At 44.2% G+C, this 27,743-nt stretch overlaps 1 protein-coding gene and 1 long non-coding RNA gene across 2 annotated transcripts in view; one reads left to right on the forward strand and one right to left on the reverse strand.

Annotated features, from left to right (window-relative positions):
- Positions 1-350: 350 nt before the first annotated feature.
- LOC115126146 (protein diaphanous homolog 1-like) overlaps positions 351-27,743 on the forward strand; it is a 126,399-nt gene continuing 99,006 nt past the window's right edge. Inside the window, exon 1 of the mRNA XM_065018545.1 lies at positions 351-1,120. Coding sequence (XP_064874617.1) covers positions 1,016-1,120 — 105 coding nt within the window. The 5' untranslated portion in view covers positions 351-1,015. The remainder of the gene's footprint in view (positions 1,121-27,743) is intronic.
- Positions 766-3,527, reverse strand: LOC135571781 (uncharacterized). The gene is made up of 2 exons (XR_010463933.1): positions 3,258-3,527; positions 766-2,683 (listed from the first exon to the last, which is right to left on the reverse strand). It is a non-coding gene; the product is annotated as an uncharacterized LOC135571781 (long non-coding RNA).

Consider the following 27,743-nt stretch of genomic DNA (forward strand, 5'->3'; position numbering starts at 1 on the left):
GCAAGAGTGAATGTTTCCTGCCAGAGAGTAACGGTTCATGTGATTGGATGTTAATTATTTGACTCGGCTACCTGTATTTGACATTGTGTTGTTATTTTTCTGAACACTAGATGGTTTCATTTTATTTAATGGCAGTGAAATGAGGTTACTCAGACGAGAGAAAAAAAACTCACCCAAATATATACCCCCGTTAGAAAATATAAATGTACTGTTTGAATTTTTATTTAAAATAAATAAATAAGTGAATCACATTATTATTTGTCGTACCCCCGACGCCATTTGTCGTACCCCAGTTTGGGAATACCTAACCTACTGTATCTGTCATCGCTCAGGTGTAGTTCTAGTGCGCATGGCTCCTCTCCCAGCCGTTCTAATTCGTCAGCACAGGAAGAAGACTACTGTGGATGTGTTTGAACGTTGTCACTCGGGAAAGTTAACTTGTTGCAGTAATGGACACGAATATGGGGAAACCACACGACTACCGTGTTGTATAGAAACAACTTGTGGTAGTAGGAAGAACCGTCTTTGTTCACCGAGTTGTAAGATATCTAACGTTAGCCACTACATAGATAGGGAGGCACTCAACATTTGCAAGGATTACGGGCAACCCTCTTTCTTTGGGACGACAACTGTGCAACATTAACTAACTAAAAGAAGTGGGATAGTTGTCTTTGCAACAAGAAAGAGTCGTCAAGAGTGGCTCCTATACGTTTTCCTTCCGCTGTTTGGGGGTACTTTAAATTTCCCTCCTTTTTCCATCACAGGCGGGGGTTCGGGTTATTGGCTAGCGGCTAGCTAGCCACTCGCTAATAGTAACTAGTCCAAAAGCAGTAACTTTAGGCGAGTATAGACAGGCAGCAGGGTCTACTCAGATCTTTTTTTTCTTCGGAAAGGACAACTTTTCATAACTTGGTAGCGAGGCGTCAGTTTGTTTTTGTGTAAAAATACGGTTATCACCGGGTGTGTTCGTGAGTTTATTTTTGTTCTCCCTTTTGAGGAAATTGTCTAAATCACAATGGATCCTAATGCGGGGAATTCTGCCTCTGCTGCTGCTCCCAAAAGCAAGAAGGACAAAAAAGAAAAGAGAAATTATGAAGATGGAGACGGGAAAAAGAAATTTGTACGTATTCATATTTCACTGATTGTGAGTTAGCTAGCTTATGCACCTCCTGTTCAATGTTACTTATGAGCTCTGATGGCAACATGCTGAACAAGTGTGGACTCATCAACAGTTACTTATTGGTAGAACAAGTGGCTTGTCATATCACTTGTAACTCTGTCTAGCAGACCTGCTTGTGATTATATTTAATTTGCAACCAGTTTAACATTATTCAGAGTGTTTTCCGAAAACTCTGAAATCTGCAAGGCTAATGTCAAACCTTGGTTTGTGAACACATGAGGAAGTAGATAGTTTACCACCTGTTGAAAGTAAAGTGTTGCAATAAGGGACATTGTAACAAACTGCATGACTCGCGGTTTGGAAACTGTAACCCGGTAGTAGCAAGTTCTATTGTTTGATTTGGAGATAATTCGGTTAGGGTTTAACAGGTTACTGTCTCCGGATTGAACCAGGGTTATAGTTAAGTACATTACAGATATGGAATACATGTTCTTTTACTCGTCGGCAAGCAACTTCATTGTCTCCCTTGCAGTCTACTATTCGGAAATGTAATTAACACGTCAATGACAAACAATTTTGAATGGGAAGTGGATTTAAATCATCAACATAAAGAATATGCTACTTTGTATCGTAGAGTTAAACACTGACGTGGTACATCGCGCTGACTGTAGTAACCTGGTGGAGGCGACGTAGTAACATCATAGCCAGTGAGTACCCATGGCAAGAATGGGTGTAATTCAATGTGATGAAGATGTCAGCTAAATGTCCATGATAAGCGGTCTGTCATTTTTCGGTTGATCATCTCAGCTCTAACACAGAGGTCATTAGATCGACCCTACCTGGACACGCCTCTAGCAGAAATAACCCTTCCCAGCATGCACCACTGCCCCCACCTGATGCTCATCCCACCAGACAGAGGCCACTGATTGGCTGATGGTGAACACACCCAGTTAGTTTTAGGACACTGTAACAAAACTCTTGACCTCTACCTGTTGAGTTGTTCAGATTTGGGGGGGTTGCAGGGGGATGGATATTATTAGTAGACATTCCACAGTGGATAAAAAAGAGCAGTGTTGTTAGAGATGACATGGCTATGAGGCTGAGTCAGATATATGCATACAGCTGCAGAGTATGTAGCCTAAAGCGAGTGCGCTCTGTCTCCTAACTGGATAAGTGACTTGTGTAAAAAGTCTGCTATGCCAGAGCAAACAGGCAGAGCAAGACATTCGCTCACTGCAGGAATCTCTTCCTCTACATACTTGTACCTTTTCCTCTCTTTGACTGTACATTTTTTGTTTTCTGTAGTTTCGTCATATTTGCTTGCTTTCTGTTCTGTCTTCGGTCTCTGTTTTAGCTCCTGTGGTTGAGTTCGATGAGCATCTGGAGGATGGAGCTTTGTTAGGCATGGATCAGGAGATCATTGATCCATAGCTCTATGCTACTGACGTAGCCCACTAGGTGATGATTGCTATGGTAGGCCCATGTGTTGAGTCCTTGGATTGGGTGGGTGTAATGTGCTCTTTGTCCCAGTGTCAGTCAGGCTGGACACAGCTTGTCAACTCACTGAGGAGAAATGACAGAGGTGATAAAACATGCTGGCTGAAGAGCTGTGTCAAGAACAGTGTCAGTGTATATCTCTATGTGTTGGTGTGCATTCTGCATTATACTTTGTGTGTGTGAGGATGGCGAAGACCAGAGAACACGCCATTCTGTGCTACTTAGCTAACTTTAGTCAATCCCTCTGTCTTCCCTTTTAGGGAGTTAAACAAGTCCCTGTTTGTGTGCATGTACCCCACTGCCTTGGTTTACTGAGTGTTCCACACTAACTGCACTGATGTTGGTTCCACCTGTCTTTGATGGTGAATGCTTACTCTGTTGCAGTCCGTTGGGTTTGGTGAATGAACACCCATTACATATGCTTTGTTCTGTCCATCTCACCTCTCCATTTTATCACCGATAAACACTTGCTTTTGACACGTTCTTTGACCTCATGCCACGTTCCTTCCTCGCCAAGGGCAAAGAGATGTTTAATCTACATGTAGGATTATTGTGTGTGTGGTCTGCAGGTGTTTGAACTTAGATGTTAAACTGTATCTGGTGTGTGTCGCTGGGCTGTTCAGTGACAACATGGGCTCACCTTTTAAACTCTTCAGTTGTATTGAAAGAATGGGAGTCATTTCTGCTCTTCTTTGTCAAACATCCCTTTTCTTGGACAGAATCCTGGGCGTTTTCTCGTTTACACTTTTCTCTTCATTTAGGAAAAAAATCAGTCTACAGTACAAATCCAGCTGTTACCTCATTTGACTATTTCAATGTTTCTTTACTACGTTTCAAGATTTTAGAAGTTCAGTTTGAGTTAGTAACTGTGTGTACATATCTGCTTGTCATTCGCTAAACAAAGACAAACCTTCTGACTCTTTAGTCTATATTGTTGCAGGAAGTTGTGCAAAAATGAAAAGCAGGAAATAGCTTTTTTCTTCCCCAGTAACCTTTCTGTCACTACACTACCCCTCCTCCTCTCCATCTATTGTGGCAGGGCCCAGAGGCACCAGTGTGGGTAGGAAATACGTTTACACAACTCAACTCACTGTTGATATTTTGGACCATACTCTTAAACTGAGAAGGCGCACTGGGCTGCCTCGTGTCTGAGAAGGCGCACTGGGCTGCCTCGTGTCTGAGAAGGCGCACTGGGCTGCCTCGTGTCTGAGAAGGCGCACTGGGCTGCCTCGTGTCTGAGAAGGCGCACTGGGCTGCCTCGTGTCTGAGAAGGCGCACTGGGCTGCCTCAAGTCTGAGAATGCGCACTGGGCTGCCTCAAGTCTGAGAATGCGCACTGGGCTGCCTCGTGTCTGAGAAGGCGCACTGGGCTGCCTCGTGTCTGAGAAGGCGCACTGGGCTGCCTCGTGTCTGAGAAGGCGCACTGGGCTGCCTCGTGTCTGAGAAGGCGCACTGGGCTGCCTCGTGTCTGAGAAGGCGCACTGGGCTGCCTCATGGCGTAAGCATGCAGGGCCTTACTCCTACACAGAGAGCGATGAACGAGGGGATGGCATAACTCAACTGGAGCCCTGTTAACCTGCCATGTTTAGCCTCCCCAACACACACACACACACTTCTAGTATAAGGGGATGGCATTCCTCAGCTAACCCCTGGTCATCCCAGACACCTTGTTAAACTGCCATGATGTTTCTCTGTCGGTGAGTCTGACCAATGCCTCAGGTGAGAACCTGACCTCTGATCCTCATGGTCGTGGCAGGCCTACTCAGAGCTACTCGCCTGTACTTGTGCCAAAATGCAGGTATTTGTCATCCTATAGCACAATCTACTTTTTAAATAGGGAGTCAACATGTTTTTAGCACTTATTTCCATGACTGATTAAAACTTTATTTTCTCATGGCCTTCTCTTGTCTCTCTGCAACAGACATATAGTGAGTCAATATGTGTGGAACATCAAATCACAAAATCGCAACACATAGCATTGAGAGAATCGCAGTGCATATCATATCGGCAACTAAGTATGGTGATATTGTATGGCGATGTCCCTGGTAATTCCCAGGCTGAAGGCCAGCACAGGGTGTATGAGCTTGTGTGCAGCCATCAGAAGTGCATGGTGCTTGGATCTGCCAAGCATGGTCATGGACACGCACGCCCAATCAACCACATCTAGATCCTCTGTGTGACTGATCCCTGACAGCACTTATCCATTCCAGCTGGTAGACTTTATTTCCTTTCGGAGTCGCATATTTCCTTCTGTGGCTTTGCCACCTGTAGGTTCGGCAGCAGGTTACATCACCATAGTAATGCACACTTCCTGATTTTGTTGTTGTTGCTGTCCAATAGGAGAGTGCTGCACAACTTACTAAGGTGTCTCACCTCGCCCAGACTTAACTTGACCCTAAGATATCCTCATGTTAACTTGAAATTGCCCATTATAATCTTTTAAATTTGGATTCTATCCCAAGAGTATAAATTGAGTGAGACGCCGAACTGGTATATTTAAGTCATGGTGAAATTCTTGAATGGTGTTATTGGAAATGGTTGCCACTGTCTTGCCCTAGAGTGGGGAGTGGTTTGTGTGTGTAGCTCTGTACTGACGCCCAGGGAGGGCTAGCTAGCTGTAAAATTGTCTAAACAAACTGAACAATTAATCTAGGAGTTCTCTGAGGGAGTATAGTCGGTTGCTATGGCAACAGCGGCCCTTTCCCACAGACACACGGCGCATTGTAAGATGGTACTTGAAGGAGAAACCGAGTTGAATAATTTGGTACACTATTTAGGTTGGGCACATCTAGGCGAGATATCTACTTTCTCATGACGATATAAACAGATGGTATGGCCATACTTGTCGAACACATCCATCATCTATTGGCTGATTAGGTGATCTGCAGCCAATGTGTGGTATTCAATGTAGGCTTATATTCCATGATATTTAAATAAAACCATGCAGGGCTTGACAATAACCTGCTTATCTACTTGTCATTCAGACAAGGAGGTGACTGAAAATGTGGTGTTTGATGCAAGAAACCACTTTACAAAATGAAATACATGTATTATTCCCATACCATTATTACAGAGAATCAAACAAATTATGCTACCCTCTGCCTATTGGCTACTTATTCAAGCCTTACTCAAAATACAACACTGCCCCTTTAAGACAAAAAAGCTTTTTACCTGACTAGCATTTGAACATTTTGTGCCCTTGATGGAAGCAATCACTCCCCTATTGCTGACTACAAAGGATCTATAACTGGACTAATAACTCACTAACTAGCAAAGGATAAAAAACGTGCACACATCAAAACATGCGCATCTACTCACGACCACTCATGCTGTAAACATAGTCCAGTTCAAAGTGAACGGCACAGATCTATACTCCTATATAGCAATGCTATATTTGTATATGGTCCTACTGCAGTTCTCATTGGTTTATGCCACACCGGTCTGTGAAGATTACGGGCTGAGTAGTGTGTCAATGCAATAGCATCCTACTCCCATGCGTTCTGCCTACAACAAAATGTATTTGCATAGTTGTTGTTGTAGTTTTGTTTCTGTATGTTGCATTGGTTAATGTGGTTAATATTGCATTGATTCGATCACAGTTCCCACAGTAAAGGGAAACATTGATAGTGTTAACTGACAGTGAAAGCTCTAGAAAGTTGAGTGAAGTTCAACCTAGTGCGTCTCTGTGTAGGCTTTGATTTCTTCTGCACGGCTGTCCTGGGGAGCTGCACACCTGCTTGCAGATTAGAGGGAACATTGCATGTAGCTTGGACGCGTTCCTATACCATTTCCTGATTTCACAGATGGACCACTTAGAAGTTAAATCATGGGGAAAATGTTAATTGAACATAGGCTTTCATCAAATTGACAGGAGTTTCATGCTTTTTATTTCTGGGGGTGGATTATCCCTTTAACATATTATTTTAGCACTGGCTTGAAGTTAGCATCGTTATGCCTAAAATCAGCCGTGTAAATCTAAGTTAGCGTCATGACTAGAGGTTGACCGATTGATTTTTCAACACCGATACCGATTTATTGGAGGACGCAAAAAAGCTAATACCGATTAATCGGCCCATTTTATTTTTTATTTAATTAAATTGTTGTATTATTAATTTAATATATATATGCAAGCAGAGTCAGGGTATATACAGTGGTTAGACTTATGGAATATTTAGACTTATGGATGCCACCCGTTAGATAAAATATATATCACACAGAAATAGGTATTAATATGGTCAAATCCAGAAAACAAAACATTTATCCTTTCAGTGAAATACGGAACCGTTCAGTATTTTATCTAACGGGTGGCATCCATAAGTCTAAATATTCCTGTTACATTGCACAACCTTCAATGTTATGTCCTAATTATGTACAATTCTGGCAAATTATTTACGGTCTTTGTTAGGAAGAAATGGTCTTCACACAGTTCAACGAGGCAGGCTGCCCAAACTGCTGCATATACCCTGACTCTGCTTGCACAGAACACAAGAGAAGTGACACAATTTCCCTAGTCAAAAGAAATTCATGTTAGCAGGCAATATTAAGTAAATATGCAGGTTTAAATATATATACTTGGGTATTGATTTTAAGAAAGGCATTGATGTTTATGGTTAGGTACACATTGGTGCAGCGACAGTCCTTTTAACTCGAATGCGCTTGTTAAATCATCACCCGTTTGGCTCAGTCGGCTGTGATTCCATAAATTAACAGGCACCACATCGATTATATGCAACGCAGGACAAGTTAGATAAACTAGTAATATCATCAACCATGTGTAGTTAACTAGTGATTATGTTTAGATTGATTGTTTTTTATAAGATAACTTTAATGCTTGTTAGCAACTTACCTTGGCTCCTTGCTGCACTCACGTAGCCACGTGGAGCGCAATGTAATCGGCCATAATCGGTGTCCAAATACCGATTTGTTATAACTTGAAATCAGCCCTTATTAATTGTCCCTTTCGATTAATCGGTCGACCTCTAGTCATTACACTTAACCGGAACATTGCATGAAGTGGCCTGAGCCAAGCAACAGATTCAGTGAGCTCAGTTTCTCTCATAGTTACGATTTCAGGTAGCTAGTTCTGTCTTTGGAATACAGAGAGGGGTCATAACCTCTCACTCTCTTCCCCGCGCTCTATCCCCCTCTCTTCCCCGCGCTCTATCCCCCTCTCTTCCCCGCGCTCTATCCCCCTCTCTTCCACGCGCTCTATCCACCCTCTTCCCCGCGCTCTATCCCCCTCTCTTCCCCGCGCTCTATCCCCCTCTCTTCTCCGCGCTCTATCCCCCTCTCTTCCCTTCCTCTCTTCCCCGCCCTCTCTTCCCCGCGCTCTATCCCCCTCTCTTCCCGCGCTCTATCCCCCTCTCTTCCCCGCGCTCTATCCCCCCTTTTCCCCCTCGCTCTATCCCCCTCTCTTCCCCGCGCTCTATCCCCCCTTTTCCCCGCGCTCTATCCCCCTTTTCCCCGCGCTCTATCCCCCTCTCTTCCCCGCGCTCTATCCCCCTCTCTTCCCCGCGCTCTATCCCCCTCTTCCCCGCGCTCTATCCCCCTCTCTTCCCCGCGCTCTATCCCCCCTCTCTTCCCCGCGCTCTATCCCCCTCTCTTCCCCGCTCTCTATCCCCCTCTCTTCCCCGCGCTCTATCCCCCTCTCTTCCCCGCGCTCTATCCCCTCTCTTCCCCGCGCTCTATCCCCCTCTCTTCCCCGCGCTCTATCCCCCCTCTTCCCCGCGCTCTATCCCCCTCTCTTCCCCGCGCTCTATCCCCCTCTCTTCCCCGCGCTCTATCCCCCTCTCTTCCCCGCGCTCTATCCCCCTCTCTTCCCCGCGCTCTATCCCCCTCTCTTCCCCGCGCTCTATCCCCCTCTCTTCCCCGCGCTCTATCCCCTCTCTTCCCGCGCTCTATCCCCCTCTCTTCCCCGCGCTCTATCCCCCTCTCTTCCCCGCGCTCTATCCCCCTCTCTTCCCCGCGCTCTATCCCCCTCTCTTCCCCGCGCTCTATCCCCCTCTCTTCCCCGCGCTCTATCCCCCTCTTCCCCGCGCTCTATCCACCCTCTTCCCCCGCGCTCTATCCCCCTCTCTTCCCCGCGCTCTATCCCCCTCTCTTCCCCCGCGCTCTATCCCCCTCTCTTCCCCGCGCTCTATCCCCCTCTCTTCCCCGCGCTCTATCCCCCCTCTTCCCCGCGCTCTATCCCCCTCTTCCCCGCGCTCTGTCCCCCTCTCTTCCCCGCGCTCTATCCCCTCTCTTCCCCGCGCTCTATCCCCCCTCTTCCCCGCGCTCTATCCCCCTCTTCCCCGCGCTCTGTCCCCCTCTCTTCCCCGCGCTCTATCCCCTCTCTTCCCCGCTCCATCCCCCTCTCTTCCCCGCGCTCCATCCCCCTCTCTTCCCCGCGCTCCATCCCCCTCTCTTCCCCGCGCTCCATCCCCCCTCTTCCCCGCGCTCTATCCCCCTCTCTTCGTTATGTTAGTGTCCATGTTCATTGAAAACTGCTGCTGATTTACACTGTCACTATGTGCTTCTGCTGTACCCAGGTACAGACAGATGGCCAGGTAGACAAACAGACAGTCAGACAGATGGCCAGGTAGACAAACAGACAGTCAGACAGATGGCCAGGTAGACAAACAGACAGTCAGACAGATGGCCAGGTAGACAAACAGACAGTCAGACAGATGTGTGAGAGAGAGGGTACACAGTGTGAAACTTCTCTATGTAACCTCTTCATTACGGAGACTCAGGCTTTGGGTTTGGAGCATTATCGAAATGGACACTTCCTCACTGCAGGCATCTCTCTAGTCTCCCCATTCTCCTGGAACAGATGTGATAAGCTGTGAGCCTTGTCTCTCAGTCCGAGTGCAAGTACCCAACTGTCAACCTACTCACTCTGGAGCCATGCCAATTAGTGGAAGGAAAGTTGTACGTGTCCTGGAGGGTCAATACTGGACAGGGATATGTGGAGGTTTTCAGACAGTCAGATCAAGCTGCTCAGAACAAGGCTGTGGGTTCTGTAACTGCATCGGGGCAGCAAGGTTAACAGAATTATGCTTTGACTTTGTTTTTTTCACTTTAAAATGTACACCGAATAAAAACCATTGACTTCAAAGTTTGGCAAACCGTACAACTCTATGCTCAAATTTTAACAGTTTCCACCGAGAAATGTGCAAAAGCAAATTGAGTGGAAGAACTGTGCAGATTCAAGCTTTAGTAACGGAAGTATTGTCAAAACTCACATAAATATCTGCTCTGAATTAAGATTCAAAGATGTCTGCATAAAGAATGTGGTGTCAGATATGAAAATATCGACACTGAACAAAAAGATCAACATGCAACAATTTTATAGTTACAGTTCAGATATGGCAATCGGCCAATTTAAATAAATAAATTTCACATTACTGGGAAAACATATATGCATCTGTTGGTCACAGATACCTTAAAAAACGTAGGGCCGTGGATCAGAAAACCAGTCACTATCTGGGGTGACCACCATTTGCCTCATGCAGCGAGACGCATCTCTTTCATATAGAGTTGATCAGGCTGTTGATTGTTGCCTATGGAATGTTGGCCCACTCAACTTCAATGGCTGTGTGAAGTTGCTGGATATTGGCGAGAACTGGGAGACGCATACCTCGATCCAGAGCACCCCAAACATGCTCAATAGGTGACATGTCTGGTGAGTATGCAGGCCATGGAAAAACTGGGACATTTTCAGGAATTGTGTACAGATCCTTGCGACATGGGGCCGTCCGTTATCATGCTGAAACATGAGGTGATGGCGGAGGATTAATGGCACGACGATGGGCCTCTGGATCTCATCACGATATATCTGAGCATTCAAATTGCCATCGATAAAATGCAATTAGAGGCGGTTTATGGTAGAGAAATTAAAATAAAATTATCTGGCAACAGCTCTGGTGGACATTCCTGCTGTCGGCATGCCAATTCCACACACACTCAAAACATGAGACCTATGTGGCATTGTGTTACAACTACACATTTTAGAGTGCCATTTTCTTGTCCCCAGCACAAGGTGCACCTGTATAATGATCATCCTGTTTGATCGGCTCCTTGATATGCCACAGCTGTGAGGTGGATGGATTGTCTTGGCAAAAGAGAAATGCTCACTCTCAGGGATGTGCAATGTTTTTGTGAAATAAGCTTTCTGTGCGTGTGGAACATTTCTGGGATCTTTTATTTCTGCTCATGAAACATGGGACCCACACTTTACATGTTGCATTTATATTTGTGTTCCGTATATTTAGGTTATTGAGCTACAGTAAGTGAAATGGAATTACATCTGGTAGGGGAGTTACGGTAACAGCATGGGTCCCTGTCTGATCTATACTATGAATGTCCTCCTATGTTTGGACATCACAGCTCAACACAGCAGAGTTAAGTACATTACTATACTTCTCTTTACTCTACTGTATTGTACTCTGCTATCCAAACTTGTGAAACATACTTCTATGATTTTCACTACGTAAAAGTATGTGGACTCCTGATCATCCAATATCTCATTCCAAAATCATGGGCATTAATATGGAGTTGGTCCCCCCCTTTGCTGCTGTAACAGCCTCCACTCTTCGGCGAATGCTTTCCACTAGATGTTGGAACATTGCTGCGGGGACTTCCATTCAGCCATGAGCGTTAGTGAGGTCGGGCACTGATGTTGGGCGATTAGGTCTGGCTCGCAGTCAGCGTTCCAATTCATCCCAAAGGTGTTAGATGTGGTTGAGGTCAGGGCTCTGTGCAGGCCAGTCAAGATCTTCCACACCAATCTTGACAAACCATTTCTGTATGGACCTCGCTTTGTGCACGGGGGCATTGCCATGCAAAAACAGGAAAGGGCCTTCCCCAAACTGAAGTAAAGAATTGTCTAGAATGTCATTGTATGCTGTAACATTAAGATTTCCCTTCATTGCCCCAGACCATTATTTATCCTCCACCAACTTTACAGTTGGCGCTATGCATTTGTGCAGGCGACGTTCTCCTGGCATCGGCCAAACCCAGATTTGTCCGTCAGACCACCAGATAGTGAACCGTGATCCATCACTCCAGAGAAGGCGTTTCCAATGGCGGTGAGCTTTACACCACTCAAGCTGACATTTGGCATTGCACATGGTGACCTTAGGCTTGTTTGCGGCTGCTCGGCCATGGAAACCCATTTCATGAAGCTCTCGACGAACAGTTATTGTGATGACGTTGCTTCCAGAGGCAGTTTTGAACTGGGTAGTGAGTGTTCCAACCGAAGACAGATGATTTTTACTCGCTTCAGCACTCAGTGGTCCTGTTCTGCGAGCTTGTGGCCTACCACTTCACGGCTGAGCCGTTGTGGCTCCTAGACGTTTCCACTTCACAATAACAGCACTTGCAGTTAACCGGGGCAGCTCTAGCAGGGCAGAAATTTGACAAACTGACTTGTTGGTGAGGTGGCATCGTATGACAATGCCACGTTGGAAGTCACTGAGCTCTTCAGTAAGGCCATTCTACTGCCAATGTTTGTCTATGGAGATTGCATGGAGGCGTGTTCGATTTTGTACACCTTTCAGCAAGAGGTGTGGCTGAAATTGCCGAATCCACACATTTGAAGGGGTGTCTACATACTTTTGTGTGTAGATTGAGATATGGTCCAGTCTGTCTAGGCCAGGGTGGACTGAGGTCAGAATGCTGGTTACACTGAATGGAAAGCAAGGGCTCATGGGTAGGTGTCAGTAAGAGCTGGCAGAAGTGACATTAACTGGCAAAGGAGGGATTGTCCAGACTCAGACTGTTTTAACACTTGACCAAAAGACTACCAAGACAAATGAAACAGTTATGAGTTGAACATAACAGTATGTCAGTGGAAGGGAAGACCGTAGCAGTTGACCCAACTGTTCTGTGACAACTACGATTTCCCATTGTTGCCCATTGCAGTTCAATTACACAGGTACGGTATTTATAAAATCACTTATCATTGTTTCCTCCTTGAGCCTTAATTGATCAATCAATGTCACATATTGAATTGAAGTAATTCTTTATTTAGTTTTTTTTGGGGGGGGGGGTAAATAGTTTGAATCACTTTAATTCATTAACCAAATTGATATCAGTGACGTCAGTAACTAATTGGTAGGTCTACGATTGATTTACTTGTTCGTTCTCATTTTTTTGTATCAAAGAAATGTGTGTTTTGGTAAAGAATTACAAGGCACAAGGCAATATTTTAAACTTAGAGGGTAAACAACTTCTGAATATGTGTTGATATTAGTTGGCAGGATAAATGAAGACTTTTTCTGCTAGATGTTTTATGAGACTCATTTTCTATCTGTTTATCCAGAAATCAAAGCCTTATGCCAAATGTTTCAAATGTATCTATGCCTTCATTTCCCCAAAATATTGACATTTAGCCTTCATTTGACACCCAATTTGATTTGCTCCCATGAACATCACATGCTGGTGCTCATGGGTCCTTTTACATGGAAATGCCCATAGGCCACAGGCTTTGACTAGGTGTTGATGGTATGTCAGAGCATCTGCTTCTTCAATGCAAAGCTGAGACGGAATCCCGGGTGCTGTGCTGCTTGTAAGCATAGGGGTGTGTGTGTGTGTGTGTGTGTGTGTGTGTGTGTGTTAGGGCTGGGAATTGCCAGGGACCACATGATACACTATTATCACGATACTTAGGTCCCAATGCGATGTGTATTGTGATTCGATACTGTGATTTAATTTATTTATTGTGATTCCATGTTCCAAACATATTGCTCACCATATGTCTGCTGCAGAGGGACAAGAGAACCATGAGAAAACAAGTGTTGATCAGTCATGGAAATAAAGTGCTGAAAACAAACGGTCTCCCTATATAACAAGATGGAGAACGAGCTCTGAAGGAAAGATACTGGAGTTTAGGTGCAGGTACAGCCAACTACCACAAATGATATTGTGATTTGACAAAACGATATGATATTTTATTTATTTTAACTTTATTTTACTAGGCAAGTCAGTTAAGAACAAATTCTTATTTTCAATGACGGCCTGGGAATAGTGGGTTAACTGCCTGTTCAGGGGCAGAACGACAGATTTGAACCTTGTCAGCTCGGGGATTCGAACTTGCAACCTTTCGGTTACTAGTCCAACGCTCTAACCACTAGGCTACCCTGCCGCCCCAATAATATTCTCGATACGTAACTATCTATTTATGACATTTTTCTCCCACCACTAGTTAGTGTACAGGGTAAGGATGAACAGTGAATAGACTAGTTGATGGCAGGCAGATGGAGACGTAGGTCATTAAAGGGGGGCGATGTTGTCGCTTATAGAGTTCCTTTGGTCTCTCATTCTACTCTCTCACACACACACTGACCGGTCTGCCTGCATCGTTAAACTATAAGCCCTCAGGGAGAGGGAGTCAACGTCCTCTTCCTGTGTAGAAGGGGATATTTTTGGGAGGTGGTCAGTGTCCCTCACCGACCCCCCCCTCTTATGCATTTGGTATTTTTGGGAGGGGATCAGTGGGGGAGTAGGGTGTTTTTTGGACGGGGACAGTGGCGGAGTTGGGTGTTTTTTGGACGGGGACAGTGACTGAGTTGGGTGTTTTTTGGACGGGGACAGTGGCGGAGTTGGGTGTTTTTTGGACGGGGACAGTGGCGGAGTTGGGTGTTTTTGGGAGGGGGACAGTGGCGGAGTTGGGAGGCATTTTGGGAGGGGACAGTGGCGGAGTTGGGTGTTTTGGGAGGGGGACAGTGGCGGAGTTGGGAGGCATTTTGGGAGGGGGACGAAGCGAGGAGTTGGGAGGCTTTTGGGAGGGTGGCGGCGCGAGGAGTTGGGAGGCTTTTTGGGAGCGCGGCGGCGCAGGGAGTTGGGAGGCTTTTTGGGAGCGCGGCGGGGAGTTGGGAGGCTTTTGGGAGGGGGACGGGAGGAGTTGGGAGGCTTTTTGGGAGGGGGACGATGCGAGGAGTTGGGAGGCTTTTTGGGAGGGGGACGGTGCGAGGAGTTGGGAGGCTTTTGGGAGGGGGACGGTGCGAGGAGTTGGGAGGCTTTTGGGAGGGGGACGGTGCGAGGAGTTGGGAGGCTTTTTTGGGAGGGGGACGGTGCGAGGAGTTGGGAGGCTTTTTGGGAGGGGGACGGTGCGAGGAGTTGGGAGGCTTTTTGGGAGGGGGACGGTGCGGGGAGTTGGGAGGCTTTTTGGGAGGGGGACGGTGCGGGGAGTTGGGAGGGGGACGGTGCGGGAGTTGGGAGGCTTTTTGGGAGGGGGACGGTGCGGGGAGTTGGGAGGGGGACGGTGCGGTGCGTGGAGTTGGGTGACTGACAGTGAGTGAGTGAGTGATTGGTCATTTGTAACATTTAATCCACAGACTCGCTCTCTGTGTGTAATCAACGCTGTGTTTGTGGCAGGAGATCCTGCTTCTCAGAACTCGGCTCCATAATTTGCTCCAGGCTGTGGGGCCTTCGTCCCAGCCTCCTGCCCCCAGAGAGGGCTCTCACCAAGTGGGTAAAAAGACACCTCACACTGGATTAGAGGTTGACCGATTAATCTGAATGGCCAATTAATTAGGGCCGATTTTCAAGTTTTCGTAACAATCGTAAATCTGTATTTTTGGGTGCCGATTTTCGATTATTATTATTATTTTTTACATTTTATTTTATACCCTTTATTTAACTAGGCAAGTCCGTTAAGAACACATTCTTATTTTCAATGACTGCCTAGGAACGGTGGGTTAACTGCCTTGTTCAGGGGCAGAACGACAGATTTTCACCTTGTCAGCTCATGGTTTCCAATCTTGCAACCACACAGTTAAGTGGTCCAACGCTCTAACCATTGCACTCTACGAGTAGCCTGCCTGTTACGCAAATGCAGTAGAAGCCAAGGTAAATTGCTAGCTAGCATTAAACTTCTTATAAAAAACAATCAATCATAAACACTAGTTATAACTACTGATCCAGTTTAGCAGGCAATATTAACCAGGAGAAATTGTGTCATTTCTCTTGCGTTCATTGCACACAGAGTCAGGGTATATGCAACAGTTCGGGCAGCCTGGCTCATTGCAAACTAATTTGCCAGAATTTTGCGTAATTATGACATACATTGAAGGCTGTGCAATGTCACAAGAATATTTAGACTTCGGGATGCCACCCATTAGATAAAATACCGAATGGTTCTATATTTCACTGAAATAATAAACGTTTTGTTTTCGAAATGATAGTTTTCGGATTCGATCATATTAATGTATTTCTGTGTGTTATTATGTTATAATTAAGTCTGATATGATAGAGCAGTCTGACTGAGCAGCAGCAGGCCCGTCATTCATTCAAACAGCACTTTCGTGCATTTTGCCAGCAGTTCTTCGCAAGCACAGCGCTGTTTATGCCTATCAGCCTAATGGCTGGTGTAACCAATGTGAAATGGCTAGCTATTTAGCTGGGTGTGCGCTAATACTGTTTCAAACGCCATTCGCTTTTAGATTTGGAGTAGTTATTCCCCTTGCGCTGCAAGGGCCGCGGCTTTTGTGGAGCGATGGGTAACGATGCTTCGAGTGTGGCTGTTGTCGATGTGTTCCTGGTTCGAGCCCAGGTAGGGGCAAGGAGGGGGACGGAAGCTATACTGTTACACTGGCAATGCTATAGTGCCTATAAGAACATCCAATAGTCAAAGGTATATGAAATACAAATTGTATAGAGAGAATACTATAAATACTATAACTACAACCCAAAACCTCTTACCTTGGAATATTGAAGTCTCATGTTACATGAGAACCGATATGTTCTGAGCAAGGAACTTAAACGTTGGCTTTTTTACATGGCACATATTTGACATGTCACATATTTTACATGGCACATATTACTTTCTTCTCCAACACTTTGTTTTTGCATTATCTAAACCAAATTAAACATGTTTATTTATTTGAGGCTAAATTGAATTTATTGATGTATTATATTAAGTTAAAATAAGTGTTCATTCAGTATTGTTGTAATTGTCATTATTACAAATAAAAAAGAATTGTCCGATTAATCGGTATCTGGGTTTTTGGTCCTCCAATAATCGGTATCGGCGTTGAAAAATCATAATCGGTCGACCTCTATTCCATATGCCAGTTTAAGCAGGCAGTTGACTATTCACATAATATTGAAAGATGGCCACCAGACAGCCGTGGTTTCAGGAGGAGTGCTCTCTACTAGGCTTGGGACATATACAGTTCATACCGGGCTAAAATCATTTTCAATACCGGGGGCTGCGGGGGAGTGAACTACGCCACTGCTTATAACTAGCTATATGTTAAGTATGCTTCTACTTTCCCTGAAGACTGACATGGCTGGGTCACGTTGGACTCTGTTGTAGTTCTGGGCTAGTGTTTTACCGTTAGGGACGTCCTTTCCAGGATGGAGCGGTCATGTGGAAAAACGGCTCACAAAACGGACACTCAGACTCAAAGACATATAGGCTACACACCACTCTCACTGGACACATACACACAGAGCGGGGGTCGGTCAGGCATAAAGGAGCCCAGCCACCGTAAACCAGGAAGACAGTTTGATGTGAAATAAAGAGCCCAATAAAGCATTAAGAACTTTGTGCTCACATTTTACTGTCCTTGTGGGGACCAAAAAATTCTGATTCCCTTTCAAAATCCTATTTTGCTTAACCTAACCATAACCCTAACCATAACCCCTGACTCCTTAACCTAACCCCTGACTCTGTAACCTAACCCTAAACCTAAAATAGCAGTTGTCCTCATGGGGATCCCTAAGCTTTTGAATTTTCCTTATTTTACTATCCTTATGGGGACTTTGGGGGAGGATGATGAAGCTGTCTGAGCTGTCAATCACAGGCCTAACCCATGGAACAGCTGGGTGTGCTGCTGGTGCATGGCTGGTCTAGTGTGTGTGTGTGTGCTGCTGGTGCATGGCTGGTCTAGTGTGTGTGTGCTGCTGGTGCATGGCTGGTCTAGTGTGTGCTGCTGGTCTAGTGTGTGTGCTGCTGGTCTAGTGTGTGTGCTGCTGGAGTGCACAAGGACTAGTTAACTGTAAGGTTGCAAGATTGGATCCCCCGAGCTGACAAGGTGAAAATCTGTCGTTCTGCCCCTGAACAGGCAGTTAACCCACCGTTCCTAGGCCGTCATTGAAAATAAGAATGTGTTCTTAACTGACTTGCCTCGTTAAATAAAGGTATAAAAAAAAAACTTGAAATCGGCCATTCTGATTAATCAGTCGACCTCTAGTTCTTACAGTATAGCTTCATCTCTGGTTTCCCAGGTTACCAGGATTAGTTGGAGTAGAAGGTAAGTTGATGATGTCAGTGCTGGGTTTCAGTGTTGGGTTGTAGCAACCAAACTAGTTGTGTTAGGTTAAGGTTAGGTTGTTTGTGCTCTCTCTCTCTGTTAGTAGTGTAGTGTGAAGCATTGTGGTCTCTCTCTATCAGTGTTTGTAGTGTGAATGATTCTTGTCTCTCGTGTGAATTATTGTGCTCTCTCTCTTTCAGTGTTTGTAGTGTGAATGATTGTATTTTGGGTTTGTGATGTATTAGTTTTATGCTTGTCTCTGTTTTTCTCACATCTTTGAGTTTCTCTCTCTCTCTCGGAGTGTTTGACCGCGTGTCAACAGTCGTGTTTCTTAGGGACAAAAGCAAACACTTTGGCCTAACCACCTCCCTGCCTGAAAGACACACGGCACACACACACACACACACACACACACACACACACACACACACACACTTTCATGGACAGTTTGACACCACACCTTATGACAGGTTTTGTCACATACTGTCTGTGGTCAGCCTAATGATGAATCCACTTCCCACTTTATAGTTGGAAACTATAACCAGGTGTGTCTGAAATGCACAGTGAGGAAATGGGCTTTGACCTCAAGTCAAAATGTAATTGTTGTGTACACAGATTTGCAGATGTTATCGCAGGTGCAGCAAAATGCTTGTGTTTCCAACAGTAATAATACCTAACAATACAAAATACACAACATAAAAACAAAGAAATTGAGAAATTTCTGAACCAGCAATTGTCTGGAATATAGACATGGAGTAAACAACATTAAGAAGACCTGCGCTTTCCATGACATCAACTGATCAGGTGAAAGTTATGATCCCTTATTGATGTCACTTGTTAAATCAACTTCAATCAGTGTAGATGACGTCACTTAGATGGAGGGGAGGAGACAGGTTAAATACATATTTTTAAGCCTTGAGAAAATTGAGACCTGGATTGTGTTTGTGTGCCATTCAGAGGGTGAATGTGCAAGATAACAGATTGAAGTTCTTTTGAACCGGGTATGGTAGTAGGTGCTAGTTTGTGTCAAGAACTGCAATGATGCAGGGTTTTTCACACTCAACAGTTTCCTGTGTGTATCAAGAATTGTCCTCCAGCCAATTTGACACAACTGTGGGAAGCATTGGAGTCAACATGGGCCAGCATCCCTGTGGAACACTTTTGACACCTTGTAGAGTTCATGCCCCGACGAATTGAGGCTGTTCTGAGGGCAAATGGTGTGTAAGGACAGTATATGAATTGAAATGATGCGTACAGCAGTAGTTATATAGGATGAGCCATGATTAGAATACAGTATATACATATAAAGTGGGTTAAACAGTATGTAAACATTATTCAAGTGACCAGTGTTCACTGACTCTATGGACATAGGGCAAAGTCTTTTAAGGTGCAGGGTAGAGGGCTGGGTGGTAGCTGGCTATAAACAGTGACTAAGGTTCAGGGCAGGGTACTGGGCGGAGGGCGGCTAGTGGTGACTTTCCAGAGGGTAGTGAGGTCTGCACAACGCATCACCAGGGGGCAAATTACCTGCCCTCCAGGACACCTACACCACCCTATGTCACAGGAAGGCCATAAAGATCATCAAGGACAACTACCACCCGAGCCACTGCCTGTTCACCCCGCTTTCATCCAGAAGGCGAGGTCAGTACAAGTGCATCAAAGCTGGGACTGAGAGACTGAAAAACAGCTTCTATCTCAAGGCCATCAGACTGTTAAACAGCCACCACTAACATTGAGTGGCTGCAGCCACTTTAATAATGGGAATTGATGGGAATTGATGTAAAATATATCACTAGTCACTTTAAACAATGCTACTTAATATAATGTTTACATACCCTACATTATTCATCTCATATGCATATGTATATACTGTACTCTATCATCTACTGCATCTTTATGTAATACATGTATCACTAGCCACTTTAACTATGCCGCTTTGTTTACATACTCATCTCATATGTATATACTGTTCTCGATACTATCTACTGCATCTTGCCTATGCCGCTCTGTACCATCACTCATTCATATATCTTTATGTACATATTCTTTATCCCCTTACACTTGTGTGTGTATAAGGTAGTCGTTTTGGAATTGTTAGTTAGATTACTTGTTGGTTATTACTGCATTGTCGGAACTAGAAGCACAAGCATTTCGCTACACTCGCATTAACATCTGCTAACCATGTGTATGTGACAAATACATTTTATTTTATTTTGATTTGTTTAACAGTCTGATGGTCTGGAGATAGAAGCTGTTTATCGATGTTTAGGTCCCAGCTTTGATACACCTGTACTATCTCTTTGGGGGTCAGGGTTATTTTCTATTTGTGTACTGAGTCTCTGGTAAGAAACTTCCTCTGGGGTCATCTGAGGGGTGTTTGACAGAGGTGTATGTGTTGTAGGAAAGCTGCTTGTGTTTCCTAGATAGTTTTCCCACTGTAGGGATGGTGAGGTAAGGTAAAACATTTTACAAAAAAATACCCCTTTTCTCCCCACTTTCATGATATGCTATTGGTCGTAAGTCTTGTCCTATCGCTGCAACTCCGGTACGCTCTGGAGAGGCGAAGGTCGAGAGCCATGCGCCCTCCGAACCGCGACCCTGCCAAGCCGCGCTGCTTCTTGACACACTGCTCGCTTAACCCGGAAGCCAGCCGCACCAATGTGTCAGGAAACACTGTACAACTAGCGACCGTGTCAGCGTGCACACGCCCGGCCCACCACAGGAGTCGCTAGATCGCGATGGGACAAAACCCTCCCATAACCCGGACGGCGCGGGGACAATTTTGTGCCGCCTCATGGTTCTCCTGGTCACAGACGGCTGCGACACAGCCCGGGATATAACCCGGGTCTGTAGTGGCGCCTCAAGTACTGTGATGCAGTGCCTTACATGCCTACCACACCGCTCGCATGCACGAGCGCTGCAAAATACATCTCTACACGTTATTCAGTCATTGCACCCACACTGCTCGCGCAGCGCGTCAACCAGTGTCTGTGTAGCCAGGTGCTAAAATATAACTTATTATTTGTGATGCTTAATGCGCTGCCTCTACCATCTCCTCATTGGTTTTTAGGAGCATATACCCACATGGGTTATTGAAAGATGAACTGAGGTCCACAATTCAGTCAGTGGTGTTAATGTACCTTTAAAGTTGGTTGTCAATCGCCATATATAGTCCAATGAAGAAGAACCCTGAAGGAGGATAGATGACTAGAAACAATTCGGTTGACCGTTTTGTGTGGATTAATTGTCGGAGTAGAGGACCTTGTGCATTTCAGGTAAAATAACTCAATGTTTATATCCCAGGACAAATTAGCTAGCAACAGCAAGCCAGCTAAATAAGACAAATTTGCCAGCTAGCTAAATTGCCATAAATGTTTAATGCTTTTCGACCTGTCCCCAAATTAATTTAGTTGGTTCCAAGTTTTGATATTTCAACTTGCGTTTCCTGGTCGCATCTGGTGTGGAGGGGACAAAGTCAACGTGCGCACGATGGTGCACGCCGACTGTCTGGTCAGCATCTTAGACCTCTGCGCCACTCGGGAGGCCTGTACTTAAGGTTTTCAATATGTCCGTATGACTTCCTGTTGAACCTGTAAACAGGAGACGTTGTCACGGTAACACAGGCCTGCCACAGAACCCCATCCCGTGACATCATCACTCAGCAGAGCACAGCTTCCACCTAGGGAGCCATGGCAACCCTGTAAGCACCCATATCAACAGTGTAGATTACAATACACACACAATCTCCTGCTTTATCCACCATTCCATCGGTCTCTCACTCTCTCTGAGAGCCATTTTGTCCTTCTCTGTTACTTATTTAACCCTAACCCTATTTATAGTATCTAACTAGCACTAGTTTTCCCATGACATCACTGCTGTTTTATGTTCTGGCTACAGAAAGGATCTCAAAATAGTCATGTCCAGGGGAGGGAGAGAGAGGGAAAGAGTGAATGAGAATGAGCTCATGAGGAAAATAATGTGGTTGTTAATGATTTGAAGGTGTTATTTACTTAGGCATGTAAGTTTGGTCAATTCACTCAACTCATTGTGGCATTACTATACTATGAAAAAGGTTGCCTCTGACCAACACTGGCTGTAAAATCAATATCAAACTGAATGTCTGTGTGCTGTCTCATTTTCTAGCTCTCTCTCCCTTGCTTTCTCTAGCTCTCGCTCTAGATTTCTCTCTCTCTCTCCCTTGCTCTCTCTAGCTCTCGCTCTAGCTTTCTCTCTCTCTCCCTTGCTCTCTCTAGCTCTCCCTCTAGCTCTCCCTCTAGCTCTCTAGCTCTCTAGCTCTCTCTCTAGCTCTCTCTCTAGCTCTCTCTCTAGCTCTCTCTCTAGCTCTCGCTCTAGCTCTCTCTTACTTGCTCTCTTTCTCTCTCATTCTATTTATCACAGCTCTCTTACACACATACACACACACACACTTGTCTTGTAGTTCTGGCTGACATGGTGAGTGGAGCTGTGCATTACTAGTGACAGCGCTAGGAGAGGCTGACTGACTCCATAATGTTCTTAAACACGGACTTCTGTTTGTTCACTAAGTTTCAGAGGAACCACAAGCACCTAGTTCTGTGATTCTTTCTGCCTTTGTTTACCCATGGTCCTTTGGGAACTCGTTGAGTGCCTGTGATTTTTAGACTTTGTTTTTGTGTGTGTTTTTTTTCTTCTTGCGCGCATATTTGTGATGTTCCTGTACGTTAGTGAAGGTCTCCTGAGGAACGCAGACTGGTGCCCTGTTCGTCTCATCTCTTTCTCTTTACTCAGTTAGGCTGAGGTCCTGAGTGCCTGCCTGCCAGGGTGAAGGCTACGTCCCTGTCTGTCTCTCAATATTTATTTTGACTTTTGTACTCTCTTTCGCGCTCAGATATATACAAAAATTTTCTGTCTGATTCCTGTCTGATTACCCTGAGTTCCTTTTTCTGTGGCTGATGTTTCTGCCCTTGTGGGTTAAATGGCACCAATTTGGCATCGGCTGGTTTAATTAACAATAGTTGCACGTATGTTTTTGTGGGTGTGTGTCATGTCAGTGTAAGAGGAAACGACCCTGTAGAGTAGAGGCCGATCAGATCAGTGTTCACTGCAAGTGGCGACTACCAATTAGCCTCAACACACTGAGCATGGTTACATGCACACAATAATACGATGACTGTGGATTGTCAGATTAATATGATGGTTTAAAATAGAGGTCGACCGATTAATCGGAATGGCCGATTTAATTTGTTTCCGATTTTTAGAGTTTTCATAACAATCGGAAATCGGTATTTTTGGGCGCGGATTATTATTATTATTATGTATATTTTTTTTACACCTTTATTTAATCTTTATTTAACTAGGCAAGTCAGTTAAGAACACATTATTATTTTCAATGACTGCCTAGGAACAGTGGGTTAACTGCCTTGTTCAGGGGCAGAACGACAGATTTTCACCTTGTCAGCTCGTGGGATCCAATCTTGCAACCTTAACTAGTCCAACGCAATAACGACCTGCCTCTCTCTCGTTGCACTCCACAAGGAGTTACGCGAATGCAGTAAGCCAAGGTAAGTTGCTAGCTAGCATTAAACTTATAAAAAACAATCAATCATAATCACTAGTTAACTACACATGGTCGATGATATTACTAGATATTATCTAGCGTGTCCTGCGTTGCATATAATCTGACTGAGCATACAAGTACCTGACTGAGCGGTAGTAGGCAGAAGCAGGCGCGTAAACATGAATTCAAACAGCACTTTCGTGCGTTTTGCCAGTAGCTCTTCGTTGTGCGTCAAGCATTGCGCTGTTTATGACTTCAAGCCTATCAACTCCCGAGATGAGGCTCGTGTAACCGAAGTTAAATGGCTAGCTAATTAGCGTGCGCTAATTGTCGTTGTGTTGCTGGTTCGAGCCCAGGGAGTAGCGAGGAGAGGGACGGAAGCTATACTGTTACACTGGCAATACTAAAGTGCCTATAAGAACATCCAATAGTCAAAGGTTAATGAAATACAAATGGTATAGAGGGAAATAGTCCTATAATTCCTATAATAACTAGAACCTAAAACTTCTTACCTGGGAATATTGAAGACTCGTGCTAAAAGGAACCACCAGCTTTCATATGTTCTCATGTTCTGAGCAAGGAACTGAAACGTTAGCTTTCTTACATGGCACATATTTTACATGGAACATATTGCACTTTTACTTTCTTCTCCAACACTTTGTTTGTGCATTATTTAAACCAAATTGAACATGTCATTATTTACTTGAGGCTAAATTGATTTTATTGATGTATTATATTAAGTTAAAATAAGTGTTCATTCAGTATTGTTGTAATTGTCATTATTACACAAAAAAAAAAAAAAATCGTCCGATTTATCTGTATCGGCTCTTTTGGTCCTCCAATAATCGGTATCGGCGTCGAAAAACCATAATCGGTCGACCTCTAGTTTAAAACGTTTACATGCTTTGCAAGAAGAATCATTTTCCTAATAATCCTGTTTCCATAGACACATCTGAAATCGGGCTTCCTGATGGGATTTAAATCACCAATCAGAATGAACACTACCACCGCGACCATGTTATTGTGGGGAAACCTATTTCATTCTGAGTTCAGATATGTGAAAACTATTTCTAAACTGACTTCAGTTTTTACCAATGCTGACACATGCACTAATAACCCACTGGACTGCCAATTTAAGCTGTTTACATGTCCTGATCATTTGAAAGATTGCCCAGAAAACCAGGTGTTTTAATCGGCATGTGCTTGGTCTCTGGTTAAAATCCCTGAGCCAACTTGGTGAAACATCTGTCGGTGTCATGTAAATGTGACTATTTCCATACTCGGCCTACTGCAATAGTTTAATATCAGTGTAATATCCAATTATTAGTGTGCTTGTAAACATCCTCAGCGACTGTATCAGAACATAACTAGAGGGCAATGTGTACTATAGTAGGACAAGCCGTCTCATTACCAGCTCTGTCTGCTTCCCCAATGGCACCCCATTCTCTTTCTAGTGCACTATTGACCAGGGCCCGGGCATATGACCAGGGCATATGGAGTCACTGTATTTTTGACACTTCTAGGCCAGTGGTTCCCAACCTTTTTGGGTTACTGTACCACCACAGTACATTGTGCTCTGCACGGAGTAGTCCTGAACTACCTCCAGGTGTGTTTCTTTTTAACCAGTAAGCCTATGGTCTCATGGTTCTACTACCCCCTGTGGGTTGTCCTAGTACCCCTGGTTGGGAAACGCTGATCTAGGCCTACATCAGATCAGAGCATCTTTCATCCCCGTGTGATGGCGCCTCTTTAAGCTTGGCGACAACTAGGCTAGGACACTGGCTGTAGGGGACATATTTCAACGTAATCCCTGCTTACTATTTACCCTTTTGAGCCAATGCTGCTCCTCCCTGTGTGATAGCATCTATGTTATCTACAACAATGTGCAGTCGGTTTGTGTACGTGTCTGTATGTGTTCACTGTTCACACGAGTGTGTTTGAAATGTGTTTTACGGTGATGCCAACATACGGTGTTCTCTTGTGATAACTTGTAGAGATTTGATAACAGGGCTGTGGCATCTTAAAACATGGCAAAGTAATGGTGTGTGTGTTTTGAGGGAGGCTGGGTGACTCCCACTCCATTCCTTTGAAATGTGTAAGCCACAAGGTCCCGATAAGAACAGGGTTTGTACGGTCATGAAAATCGTGGAAAGGTCATGGAATTTTAAAATGGTGTTTTTCAGGCCTGGACAAGTTTTGGACAAGTCATTGAAATGAATTTAATTATTTCGGTTGTCATTTATTTAGGCACAGTTTTTAAACATTTCATCAATCAAATACAAAATATCGGCCAGGATCGGAATGACACTTGAGCGTCTCTGAGACAGTCGGACATTGCAACAGCTGGTAGGCCTTGCCTATGAAATTTAATAGAGAACCGACTAACTAGGTAGTCAGTTCAAAATGTACAGTATCTTGTCACCTAGCTAGTTAACTCTCTAGTCAACTTTAAACTATTATTTTTGATGAAATTAATTATTAGTTTTGCCATTGAATTAGTTGGTAGTTCTGGTACTGGTTCTGACTGACATTTACACTTAAATCAATCTGTGGCCACTGTAGATTCTGATGAAATTAGATTCATTTTGCCATAGAATTAGTTGGTAGTTGGTTCCATGGCAATGAATCTAATCATATGAATCAAAATAATAATTAGTGAATCGTGAACATCAATTTTAGGAAAATAATATTAGATGTAGCCTTTCTTTTGTATTAAGTGGCTTCAACTTGTTTTGGGCATCCAATGCATGGACATTGCAACTCCATAGAAACTAGTCAGCCTGCAAAGTAAACACTTCCAAGATAAGCATGACTAAACTAGAAAAGGTACGTTTCCTAAAGAAATTGTATGGCCTTGCTTCAGATAAATAAAACCTACCATGGCCATTTAATCTTTGAAACATTGAATGAGCAAATTATTTAAAAAGGCAAATGATTTGGTTGCAATGTTTTTCATGAAGGGTGGCCATCTTCCAGGAGAGCTAATGTGTGTGCAGGCTTTTACTCCTCTCCCCCTCAAACAAACCACATTTTAGAAATGAGCTGCTCAACCGGACCTTGATGAACTGGCTCTGATGTGTTTGAGCAGGGCTGGTTCAAAATCCTGCACAGCCGATAGCTCTCCAGACTGAGGGTTGGCCATTTAGTTTTATACAGATATTCTAATTGGTCGATCACATTCCTCATACTTTTTACATGTACATTGAGACGCCGCCCATTGTGAGTCATGGAAATGTTAAAACACCTTCAATGTAAATCCCTGTTTAGGGGACCTGCTTGGTTCTGGTACTGGTTCTGACTGACATTTTCACTTAAATCAATCTGTGGACACCGTAGATTAAAATGGCTTGCGATCACACAGGTTCCCACGGACATAGAAGTATATTTTTTGAGCCTGTGTGATGTAGAATGTGAAATCTGAAACCACCTGAAGCTGGGATGTCGCTCTTAACTTTCTAAATGTGTTGTTCGACTGTCTATCTCCTTGCTGAACCCTACGTCACAGCCGTTGACAAAGCACATACCAGCGATCCTTACGTCTTAGGACAGGTTGGTTTAATCAATATAACACATTCAGAAATGGATTTATAATCTGACATAATTCAATGATTTTGAACAAAAACACGTTCTGTGATTAATATGAGATGAAAGGAGAGTTCCTAACACTCTACACAAACCGGACGTGTTGGGTGCGTGAGCATTGCAAAATAAATACATGTTATTCAATCATTGCACCCACACTGCTTGCTAACGAGTGTCTGCGTTTTTATGTGTGGATTAATTGTCGGAGTAGAGGACCTTGTGCATTTCAGGTAAAATAACAACTCAACGTTTATATCCCAGGACAAATTAGCTAGCAACAACAAGCCAGCTAAATAAGACAAATTTGCCAGGTAGCTAAATTGGCGTAAATGTTTAATGCTTTTCGACCTGTCCCCAAATGAATATAATTGGTTGAGTTTGTTTTGATATTTCAACCTGCGTGTCGTGATCGTGTTTGGTGTGGGGACAAAATCTATTTGTGCATGACGCCGGGCATCCGGTTTGGTTCTGGTGTCATTAGTTCAGGAGCCAAGCCAGAACTCTGTGTGTCTTTCACAATGGTAGGGGCAGGTGTTTAGACTTTTTGAAAATATATTAGAAAAATAATTTTCTGTAACACTAAACATACACTGATTTTACAGTTATAAGGAAGGTGAAATGTTGTAGTTAGTGGCTTTATAATTTTGATTATTCTATATATGTTATCTGTACAGTTTTGTTGAATAGGAACTATGTCATAAAACACAATTCATTTTCATATCATATTTGTACTATGTACTTGAGCTTGTATCCTCAAGTGACTACACCTC

Source organism: Oncorhynchus nerka, linkage group LG5 (genome assembly GCF_034236695.1).
Source record: "Oncorhynchus nerka isolate Pitt River linkage group LG5, Oner_Uvic_2.0, whole genome shotgun sequence".
NCBI lineage: Eukaryota > Metazoa > Chordata > Actinopteri > Salmoniformes > Salmonidae > Oncorhynchus > Oncorhynchus nerka.